Genomic DNA, 11,502 nt, shown 5'->3' with positions numbered 1-11,502 from the left:
CCCTTGTCTATGGATGCTGCCAGCAGTATGGGGTCTGCACATCACTTACGACCATCCTGTACCAGCATGTACTGGCTGACTTGGCATGATAGGAGTGTGATTGCTAACAGCAATCACAGTCCCATCATGCCTAGGTTTCAGCATTTACTGGTTGGATGTTTAAGTGCTGGAACCTAGGCATGATGGGACTTTGACTGCTGTTAGCAATCAAACTCCTATCATGCCAAGTCAGCCAGTACATGCTGAAACCTAGCTAGCTGCCCCCCTTGTCTATGGATGCTGCCAGCAGTATGGGGTCTGCACATCACTTACAGCCATCCTGTACCAGCATGTACTGGCTGACTTGGCATGATAGGAGTGTGATTGCTAACAGGGGTGTGCAACCTGTGATCTATGCCTGTAATTTAGGGGGTTTTAAATATACCTTTTAATGCCATGTTTTTATGTGAATTCCAATTGATCTTTACCTGCAAAGCTGGGTTTTTGCGTTATTCTGTAGATCCATATCTATATATTTCCATACATTATTTATGTATACCTGCAAATACAGCGTTTGTATGTCTTATTCAGTTGATTAATACCTGCAATGCTGTTTCCATGTATTTATTTGATCTATACCTGCAATGCTACGTTTCATATACTATTGTATACCTGCAAATACAGGATTTGTATGTCTGATTCTGTTTATTTGATATATACCTTCAGTGCTGAGATCACAAGTGAATTTCAGTTGATCTATCCATGCAAAGCTTGGTTTGTGTGTTAATGTGTTGATCTATACCTGCTATCGGCAACTGGGGCTAATATTAATATATATGTTCAGCAGGGGCAAAAACACTAAGGGGGTATAAACGACAATGCAGTGTGAAAAATCCATCCTGATGCAGACGTCTGTGACGTGGATTGTGTCCTGCTGTTTGTGTGTTTTTGGTTATCAGTGTAGCAGAGCCTGTCCTCGGGTGTGTGTGTATAGGTTTTGGTGTGGCAGAGCCTGTCCTGGTGTGTGTTTTCAGTTGTCAGTGTGGCAGAGCCTGTCCTAGGGTGTGTGTTTGGGTGTCAGTGTGTCAGAGCCTGTCCGTGTGTGTGTGTGTGTGTGTGTGTGTGTGTGTGTGTGTTTGGATGTGGGTGTGGAAGAGCCTGTCCTGATGTGTGTGTTCAGTTGTCAGTGTGGCAGAGCCTGTCCTGGTGTGTGTGGGTGTCTGTGTGGCAGAGCCTGTCCTGGTGTGTGTGTGTTTGGATGTGGCAAAGCCTGTCCTGATGTGTGTGGGTGTTTGTGTGGCAGAGCCTGTCCTGGTGTGTGTGTGTGTGTTTGGATGTGGGTGTGGCAGAGCCTGTCCTGGTGTGTGTGTGTATGTTTGGTTGTCGGTGTCGTAGAGCCTCTCCTGGTGTGTGTGTCTGGGTGTTGGTGTGTGTGTTTGGTCATCTGTAGGAATTATTTAATTTATATTTATCCAGGGATGAAATGCCCTCTTGAAGTTGTAGTGACTTCAGGGGAAAAAACGTTCAAGGCCCTGAAATCATTTAGTGGAAAAGTTATTTATTGTGTTATAATATTTATTTCAAGGATTAGTCGCACTCAATTGTGGCTTCAGGCTTCCCATGTTGAATGATCAAGTATTATTTCAGCCCAATAACAAAAGTATAATTCCATAGCACATTACTTTTGGAAATTATGAATGCCCCCCCCAGTTTGACTGTGATATCTTGTGTGCCCCCCCTATATATTGTTTCTAGAGTCGCCACTGGTGCCAAGGTATTCCCCACTAAAGGGGGCTTAGACCAGGGAACCGGCTCTACCTAGAGCCGAAGAAATAAAAAACAACGAACAGGAGACGAGTCCTCCCTACCTGATGTAGGGCAGGAGAAAAAAACTGGAGATACCAAGTGGGGAGGGGCTTTTAAATGTTTTGGAGTCCCGCCCTTTCTCAGGTATGGAGGAGGAGTCTATCTGTAACGTCACCTGGGATGGCAGGAAAAACTTCCATCAGCGCAGTGTGGTGCCTGAGCAGGGAACGTTATCCTAAATACCACACGACTGACAGCAATGGCGGCCTCCAGAAAAACAGATAAAAGCAGCTTTTTATTAATCTGGATTCTTTTCCTGGGACTTCCCCTTTAAGCCTTACAGGCTTTCCCAAAATAGTCCTCGTCGGACATTCACTTGCGCAGGCTGAGCCGTTACATACAGGCCGGCGTCCCCAGGAAATGGCTGCATGAAATAAATCTTCTCCTCCAACTGCAGGGAGATAAAAAGTACATTAAAATACTTCTTTCTTTTAATTAAAGAGCAATCGCAACCATCGCGTGCATCACGATAGCTCCATAAGTGCCATGGCAGCTACATTAGGGTATTCTGCAGTACCCCAAAATTACTACAATAAACGATTTATAGATTTCAGAAACAATATTTTATTGAATATTTTTAATTGAATATTGGGGTGAAAAAAGCCTACATTCCAACCAGCCTCTATCGGACGACGCAGGAGATCTAGAAAGAATGATACTTTTTGGAACTCTCAAAAAAATTACAGAATAGAATTTGCAGAAATCAATCATGACATCATACGCAGACAAGGAAAGCTGAAACGCTGCCATTGCTTTAATCTTGCAACCATCTGGCAGAGCCGGACTTGAGTTATTGCTGTTTTATGTAGCGCCGTCATATTCCGTAACGCTGTACAACGGGTAGACCGGACTTGAGTAATATATGACATCACAATCTGACTTGCAGAAACAGGTGAGGAGGCCCATGCTCAAAGGAGCTTACAATCTAGAGGTTGACTAAGCAGCCCTGGCAGCCCCCAAATGACATTAGTGCTGGCTATTCGTGGCCAGGCGTTGCGTTATGCGCATGCAGCCGGCGGCACTGATCTGGTTGTGTATATAAAGTAAATATAAATTTAATATATTATATATTTTATTAATATTATCGAGGTGTGCAGCGCAGGGGAGGAATAACGGTGAAAACGCAGGCAATGCCGTTAAGCTCGCTAGACTCGTACGCGGTTTCTGTAATAGACGCCGATTAGTTTTGCCAACAGATAAAGCCGGAGATTGCCGGCGGGAAAGAACCGGCCGCGCAATCAGCAGGAGGACATCAGCAGAAGCACCGCGGCCAGAGCCAGCACCAAGTATGTGAGGGGCAGGCTGGCCGCGCTGTGGTTGCACAAGTTGTTCTGGCAGCAGGAGGAAGTGAATTTGGTCAGCCGGAAGTCGGTTTTAATGCTGTTTATGTCACATCGGTTGCTCTCCCAGCACTGGTATAAGGATTTGCCCTCTGAAAAAAATAAAAAAATATCAACTTATAAGAAAATTATTCTCTGACATGATAAAAAAAAAGAAAAAAAAAGTGCTATTTTATTTAACATTTAAAGGGACAGTTTAACCCCTTCAAGACAAAGCCCGTACATGTACATTTAGGGGCCCACATTTTTTTTTATTATTATTTTTTTTTTACGGGTTTAAAGGACAACCCATTTCCCTTAAGTGGTTAATAATAATTATTTGAAGAAAAAAAAATAAAAGGGGAAAAAAACCCCACTGACCTGAACTAGAAGCTGCAGCTCTGTACCTGCAGCTGCCCTCCTCTGTGCTCCGATGAGTTGTGCCACTGATTGGCTGGTTGATGCAGCCAATCAGTGGCAGGAAAGTGCTCTCGCTGAAATCAATGGGAGCACCTTCCGAGCATGCGCACGGCGGCCCGCAGCATTCGCAGAGCCAGCACTGGAGCCGCCTGGCTGGCATATAAATCTCCTGCATGGAAAGTAGGCGGGGGGTGGGGAGCGGTGCAAACCCATATAGAGGGCCCAATCTACTAAGTATGTATATAGAGCAGAATCCCCCCTCGTGCAGTAGCAAAAGGGAAACAATTTAAAGGGACCTCTGAGCCATCATATAAAGGCTGGAATTGCCCCAGCCATTTGCTTGTAGAGGACGATGGTGAACTAATGCCCCTTCGGTGGGTATTTCGATTTGGCGCATGCGCGGATACCACGGCACACACCTGATGTGACTTTCAGACAAGTGTTTTTCGGTGCGACGCAGCTGGCCTTGTGTTCACACTTGTCAGTGCTTAATTGTGGACACTCGTAACACTCGAGGGCCAGACCTGAAAGGCAAAGCAGCGGACACCTTAACATCAACAGGAACAGAGACACGGGAGCTACAACACCAAACAAATAATAAAAACGCAGACAGACGGGGCTGCGATCAGCACTATAAGCAGCCAATCACAGCTCAGCTTTCATCTCGAACTTAATCGGGACGTTCTGGATCAGCACACACACACACACACACACACACACACACACACTTACTAGTGGAGCACAACGCAAGCAGAGTCAGGCCGAGGCAGATCACGGCACGGGGCCCCCAGTTTGAATCCATGGCGTCTACAAAATAAGAGATCTGATTATTGTTTCAGCACCCGGGACGTCACGCCGAAGACGTACAAAAACCGCGGAATTCAGTCAAACTCATTGAGTGAACACTCAAGCATACCCCACTCGCATCAGGACATCTGTGTTGGGAGGGGTGGGGCCAGTGCCAGAAGAGGGCGTGGCTGGGGATGTCCCCCGAGGAGCCTCTTAGTGGCAGTCAGCTTCAGAGCATCGCGAAAGGCAACAGAGGGCCCTGGGCCAGACAAGGGCAGATCAAAACATCTCCTCTAACTGGCCTATCTTTCCCTGCTACCTGGCACTGAGCCTGAAATCCGAGACTGTTGGGAGGTATGCTCAAGAAGCTGATTAAACACCCTGGGTTCTCTCTCGGCTGAGTTAATTAAGGAGTCTCACGATCGCACCTCAAGACCACCTATGAGAATATTCTAACACGATAAAGCCAGTGTGACCCCCCCCCCAAAAAAAAAAAACACGGACCCCCTAAAACCCCCACTTAAGTCTAACCCATCCAGATCCAGTGTCACCAGCATGTAATTGTTCGTAGGGGATCAATCGGAATCCTTTCTAGATTGTAAGCTCCTCTGACCAGAGGCCCTTTTTTGTTATTTATAAGAGCAATGTATTTTATGATGTAATATAACGATGTAAGCCCCGTAATGCTCTGCATAATAAAATGACCTTTATAGAAATCAACAAGAATATACACGAGACAACTGATGTCCATCGCCTTACAAATATAAACAAACATTCTGTAAATATAAACTTTCTAACAAATATAAACAACCCATAAAGTAAATATTTGGTCTTAAAAGAGTTTTAATGGTATGTAACAGCAGCCAAACACATTAACTCTTTACATACCAGACAGTGTCCAAAGGGTTGGTCCCGCACACAAAAAAATATAAAAAAAAAAAAAAAAAAAAAAAGTTCACAGTAACCTAGTTTTCTAAGCACCGAGCTTTTATTTGGAGGGTGTAACTTTTTTTTTTTTAACATACAATTACTTTTCGAAATTAAATACTTTGTATTATAGGTCAGATTAGAGTTTATTTTATGTAAAGAATCTCTATTATAGGATTTTTCTGCTAAAACATCCCGCAAAGAGTTAAAGGCTTCAAAGAGTGAAACAAAACTAGTTTTCGTAAGAAACGAGTTTTTATTGGGGCGTTTCAACAGACTTTCTTTATATAAATTATTACGTTTCGTAATGCAACCTTTTGTATTGTAGGCGAGATTCTACTCTAATTATTAAATGCCTTATGAGGTTTACAGCTAAAACACCCTGCAAAGGGTTAACCAGACAATAGAGACTAGGTCATCACTACTCTGAAAACAACATTTGATTTGCAGAAGCAGCTAAAACAAAACAAAGGTTTTTGACACAGAGGAACTAAAATGTTGCAAATATCTATCTATAAAAACATACACATCGATACACACTACTACTACTCATTTCCAGCTGTAACAATTACAAAAGGGGTTTCTAGCCATCAATTAAACTTAAACTTGGGTCAACGAACACAGCGTGCCATTGGAACACAGGAGTGATGGGAGTGATAAAGGGCCATTGGAACACAGGAGTGATGGGAGTGATATGGGTGTTGGTGTGGCAGAGCATGTCCTGGTGTGTGTGTGTGTGTGTGTGTGTGTGTGTGTGTGTGTTGGTGTGACAGAGCCTGTCCTGGTGTGCATGTATATGGGTGTCGGTGTGGCAGAGTCTGTCCTGGGGTGTGTCTGGGTGTCGGTGTGGAGAAGCCTGTTCGTGGGTGTGTGTGTGTTTGGTCATCCTTTTCCTGGCACTTAATTTACAGTAGGAACTATTTCCTTTTTACTTATCCAGAGCTAAAACGCCCTCCTGAATTTGTAGTGACTTCAGGGGACAAAACATTCAAGGCCCTGAAATGATTTAGTGGAAAAGTTAAGGTTTGGTGTTATTTACTCTATAAAATTTATTTCAAGGATTAGTCGCACTAAATTGTGGCTTCAGGCTTCCCAAGTTGAATGTCCAAGTATTATACATATATATATTTTTTTCAGTATAATGATTTAATGGTGGAAATTATTAGTGCCCCCCCCAGTTTTGACTGTGGTATCTTATGTGGGCCCCCCCATTCTATATATTACAAATCTTTCTAAAGACCGATTTAGAACACTAAACTAAAATCCAGTTTCTTCCCAGGAACAATTCCTTAACGTAAAATTTTGCATCATTAATAATTTTTTTGTCAGAAACACAATTGTGGGAAAAAAACAACAAAAAAAAAAACAAACAGGATTAAACTTTAAGAAGAAAATTCTGGATTTGAGATAAACCCAGAACCGAATCCAGCTACGAAACCAGCGTTCTGGAATTTTCCTGCTATTTTATTTAACGAATTCGTTTTAAGCTACCCATTGTACAGCGCTACGGAATAGGATGGCACCATATAAAACAAAATAATAAGCTACTCATATTTATATATTTATCTGCAAACAATGACATCATAAATGAGAAAATTGCATTTTATGCCAATGTTCACCCATTTCCCATGATCCTCCCAAAACCAGCACTGGAATCTCCGCCGCTCACTTCTTGATTGGGGCGATTGGGTTTTTCATGAAATAACGTTCTTGGCATGATGTACAAGAATTGTGATCGGGGGGGGCAGAAGCTGCTCTATTTTATTGGCTCCCACTTCGCCGGCAGCTTGAAGGTCGGCGGTCTCTTTGGCATCGAGCCCCTAAGGCCGTCTGTCTCTAGGACTCGGAGATTCTCAGCTGTCTCGGAGCTCTGATTGCAGCATTTAGACGCAGGAGACTAAAACGGTCAACAAAACCAGGCTGGGATCCAGGCGTCAGATCCCGGCCCACGCCGGCCCCTCACTGGACTGCTCCCGGCAGCCGCATACACTGTGCTGTATACTGTACAATGCCATCAGTGTGCTCCTCACTGGGGGGGCAAAGGCAAAGCCCAGCCACACAGACCAACAACACAACCGGTGATGTGCCCACCGCACAAAGGGCCCCGAGCAAGCCTCTCCCAGGGGCCCCCAGCAACACACATCGCATGTAAGACAGCAGGGGCCCCAAAGAACATCTGCTACGGTCCCTAAAGCTACCCCATGTCAGCCGCCCTTGGATATTCTGTCTGAAAGCAAAACGGATCCAGTACCGGTAAATAATGCTTGATCCTCGTCACCCTGATAACCGCAGCCAAAAAAAAAAAAAGCTACAAAGAAAAGGGGGAAAAAATCCAAATCTTCAAGCAGGGGCCGCCGGGGTGGGGGCCGAGCAGCACCCCCTTGGCAGCCATCTGCTCCCAACAGCCCAACGTGCAGCACGGCGGCGGATCCCTGGCTGCAGGCAGTCGGTTGGTCGATCCCCAGGGCTCAGAGCTCATGAGGCTCGCCGACTTCTTTAAACAACCATCGACTAAAAACTCCATCTTCTCTCAGACCAACACGGCTAATCCCACGGGCAACACACGACACGCCGTACATACACACGCCGTACATACACACGCCGTACATACACACGGTGCCTCTTCCTCGGCAGTCTCTGTGCTGTCTGTCTCTCTCTTAGTAAACAGTATGACTGCCGTTCCTCCTCCCTTTATGTCTCCCCCTCCTCCACCCAGCGCTCCTGTGGGGGGGGGGTGTTTAAAGGGACAGTACCCATGACGAGCTCCCCCACCCACGCTGGTAAGCCGGGGCAGGCGATTGCAGCAGGATTCACAAAATCTGCCTCTGCAAGCGTATATTTACGGCCAGGGCCGGGGTGGAATTTCACTAACCCCTCCCCCCTCGCTGTGACCTTATCCTGAGTCATCCAGCTAATAAAGGAGGCCAATAAAGCCGGATTGGGTCGAAACGGATCCTTTTTTTCTTTCCAACACAGAAAAATACGTAGAGTCACATAAGCTTTTCCGAAGCCTCAGAGGTCTCTTTTTCAAACGGAATGTAACCGCCATTTGAAATCGAGAATTACGACTAAGCATGTTTGAATCGGGCAGAACTCGATAACTTTTTTATTCCCTGTACAGCACTACGGAATATGACGGCGCTATGAAATTCAAAAAATAACAACTGGAGGCTGAAATATAGCAGAAAAAGTCTGAAATAGGAAGAAATACGATAAACCCTTGCCAGGTCCTCCATAAAACAAACAACTGAAATTAGGGATCGCCGCGGGGTTAACGGCCGCACCTTGGGTGCAGTTAGCACTCTTATCTCCCTGGGGTCATTACTTATCTTTATTTATTTATGGCGACTGTAGCAGGAAAAAAGAGTAGTAGAGACCTAATCCTCTTCAAAGATGTTCCGCACATATTGCATAATTGTTCTCGAGGAAGAAACATTCGCCCCCCCCCCCGCCGCTGATCGCTCCCAGACAACAAGGAGAAGGTTATTCTAGTGTGATTTAACCCGTTCGGTCCCAGGATGACAATACGCTGCTGGCATTCTATGGGTTAATCATCCCCATATACCTGCCCCAGAGGCGGGAATTGTTTAAACCAGGGGGTCTCCAAACTGTCCTCCAGCTGTTGCAGGACTACAACTCCCACAATGCTCTTTCAACTAAAGAGGCTGACGGAGCATTAACCCTTTGAGAACGTTAGTGATAACAGGGAGCTCTCTTTAAGGGACAATCCGCCCATGGTATTCACTTTAATGCATGAGAAAGCAGAGTGCCCCCCCCCGGAATTCTGCAGTACCCCCAAAATTCATCTGTCTAGAATCTGCAGATCTGCCCCATTCGGCCCCCGTCTAGTCTGCCCGTTTCTCCTTCTGTAAAGACTCAAACCTTAATCAGTCGTTGTTCTCGTCTTAGATTCAGGAGCTGTATGCCTATCCCATGCATGTTTAATACCCTCACTGTATTACCCTCTACCACTTCTGCTGGGAGGCTGCTCCACTTATCTACCACCCTCCCAGTAAAGTAAAACTTCCTTACATTCCATCTAAGCCTTTTAAATTTAAATTTCACAACATTTTATATAAACCATCAAGATAATAATTTTAAAAAAAAAGATATTTACTTTGGCCATAGCATTATTTATTTAAATTACATTTTTTTCCCCCCCACAATCTTTTTACATGAATAATATTGAGTGGGTTAAAAAATATTTACGTTTCCATCTCAAATCCAGTCCGTTTCTGCTCCCTTTATTGCTGATTCTGTTTCTTTTTTGTTCTATTAAATACCGAGCATGCTTTCCGCTCCACTGCGGTTAATCAACTCCCATCAAGCTCAGCAGTATTCGGTACTAGCCATCTGCCAGAGGTCTCGTCACGCAAGAGATGCCAAGAGCCCATAAATATATTTACAAAGAAATAGAAATGAGAGCGCATATAAATGCACGATGCAGTGATATCCCTGTCCGCGTGCCCTTACCTTCCCTGCGGTGCGACGGCTCCCTGTTCTGACTGCAGTGGAAGTGGTGAAATGATCCTGTGAATAGGGGTGGATAAGAAGGAGGGACGTCGTTTCCTTCCAGACTTTTATGCAATGCAGACGGCTTTTATTCTCTCTGTATAAAGCCGCCCAGACAAAGACGACGCCTCGTATAAAAGATGCCGTTTAGTTAAAGGGGAACTGATTCTCTATCCCATTATTATACATTTCCAGAATATTCCGCTGGCTTCTTTTTGTCCCATGATATAATATTTTCAGGCAGCTGCATATCAGCCGTTTGTATGATTCTCGTTCTGTTATCCCCTATCTACGAAACACCCCGACGCCTTCTCATACTGCCTGTGGGAAACAATAGAGTGACTCGGTCTTAATCACCCAGACTAACACTAATTTAAGTCTATGGAACGGACTTCATTAGCATTGCCATAAAGCATTGGCTCAGTGTGGTGTTTGAACCTGAAAGTCCCCCAAAATATCACATGACTGACAGCAACGGCGGCTCCAGATCTGCAGATAAAGGGAGATTATTGGAACAAAATGACATAAAACATGTTTTTTGTCATTATTGACTGACATTACTGTATACAGCGCTGGGGGTTATATTACTGTATACAGCGCTGGGGGTTATTATTACTGTATACAGTGTTGGGGGTTATTACTGTATACAGCGCTGGGGGTTATATTACTGTATACAGTGCTGGGGTTTATATTACTGTATACAGCGCTGGGGGTTATATTACTGTATACAGTGCTGGGGGTTATATTACTGTATACAGCGCGGGGGGGTTATATTACTGTATACAGCGCGGGGTTATTACTGTATACAGCGCTGGGCGTCTGCTTTATCTGCTTTGATGATGATGATGACGCTACGTCTGTCTGGGGGTCACCAGAGTTGCAGATCTGACCAAGTGAAAACATGATGACCAAAGGAGGAAAGGATAAAAGTGGATTGGGGTCGGCTTCCAGGATAGATTGCAGGGGCCCTCCTTTTAATTCATAAAATAAGCGATTAGGAAGAATTACTGTAAACCAGGGCCAACCGCCATCCTCCCCACCTTCCTGCTAACCCTGGAACACGTGCTCCTCATGGTGCCCCCTAGGCAGCTGTGGCCCCTGGTGTATATTGACTTGACTTTGCCCCCACTTTGCCAGGACCCCGAGCTGGATCTTCTGTGGTCTCGTGTTTTGGACCCTCATAATAAGACTCGGCGCTGAAGCTCTGCCCCCCCCCCCCCCCCCATGTGCCATAAAGGACATTTACCATTTACAGAAAAAGAATAATGTATTTTATTTTCACGGTTTACTTTATAAATAGATTTTCTTCTGTTTCTATACACATGCCCTGTGATCCCCTCATACCCAGAAACCACTCGATTATTCAAAATAACTTATTATATTAAATAAAGAATTTCCGGCGGTTGTAGTTTTCATGAATATAGCTAAAGTTGATGAGTTTTTTTTTTTTTTTATAGACCTATCCAAGTTCACATCTGGACGGTTTCAATCAGGCCCAAGTGCATCGATCCAAAGCATTAGGGTTTTCTTGTATGTTCTGTATGATGAACTTCTGCTGGGCTGGAGAAGGATCGGGGCATCTGTTGTTCGTCAGCAGTTGGAGAGATGCAGCTGGGCTACCTCCAAAAGTCGAGCCAGAAACCGAAAAAATTCAAACGCTATGCGCGCTGATCCTTCTCTAAGCGCGCTG

The 11,502-nt window shown here is 44.8% G+C and overlaps 1 protein-coding gene across 1 annotated transcript; it reads right to left on the bottom strand.

Moving 5' to 3' along the window:
- Positions 1-2,385: 2,385 nt before the first annotated feature.
- LOC128467665 (CD59A glycoprotein-like) lies at positions 2,386-9,884 on the bottom strand. Its single transcript, XM_053449339.1, has 4 exons — positions 9,774-9,884; positions 4,317-4,391; positions 4,004-4,108; positions 2,386-3,277 (listed from the first exon to the last, which is right to left on the bottom strand). The coding sequence occupies exons 2-4, from the start codon at positions 4,384-4,386 to the stop codon at positions 3,084-3,086; spliced, it is 369 nt and encodes a 122-aa protein (XP_053305314.1). The 5' UTR covers positions 4,387-4,391; positions 9,774-9,884; the 3' UTR covers positions 2,386-3,083.
- Positions 9,885-11,502: the final 1,618 nt, after the last annotated feature.

This window comes from Spea bombifrons, chromosome 10, assembly GCF_027358695.1.
Source record: "Spea bombifrons isolate aSpeBom1 chromosome 10, aSpeBom1.2.pri, whole genome shotgun sequence".
In the NCBI taxonomy this organism is placed as follows: Eukaryota; Metazoa; Chordata; class Amphibia; order Anura; family Pelobatidae; genus Spea; species Spea bombifrons.
Note: the sequence above shows the minus strand (reverse complement) of the source record. Positions and strands in the feature narration are given on the sequence as shown.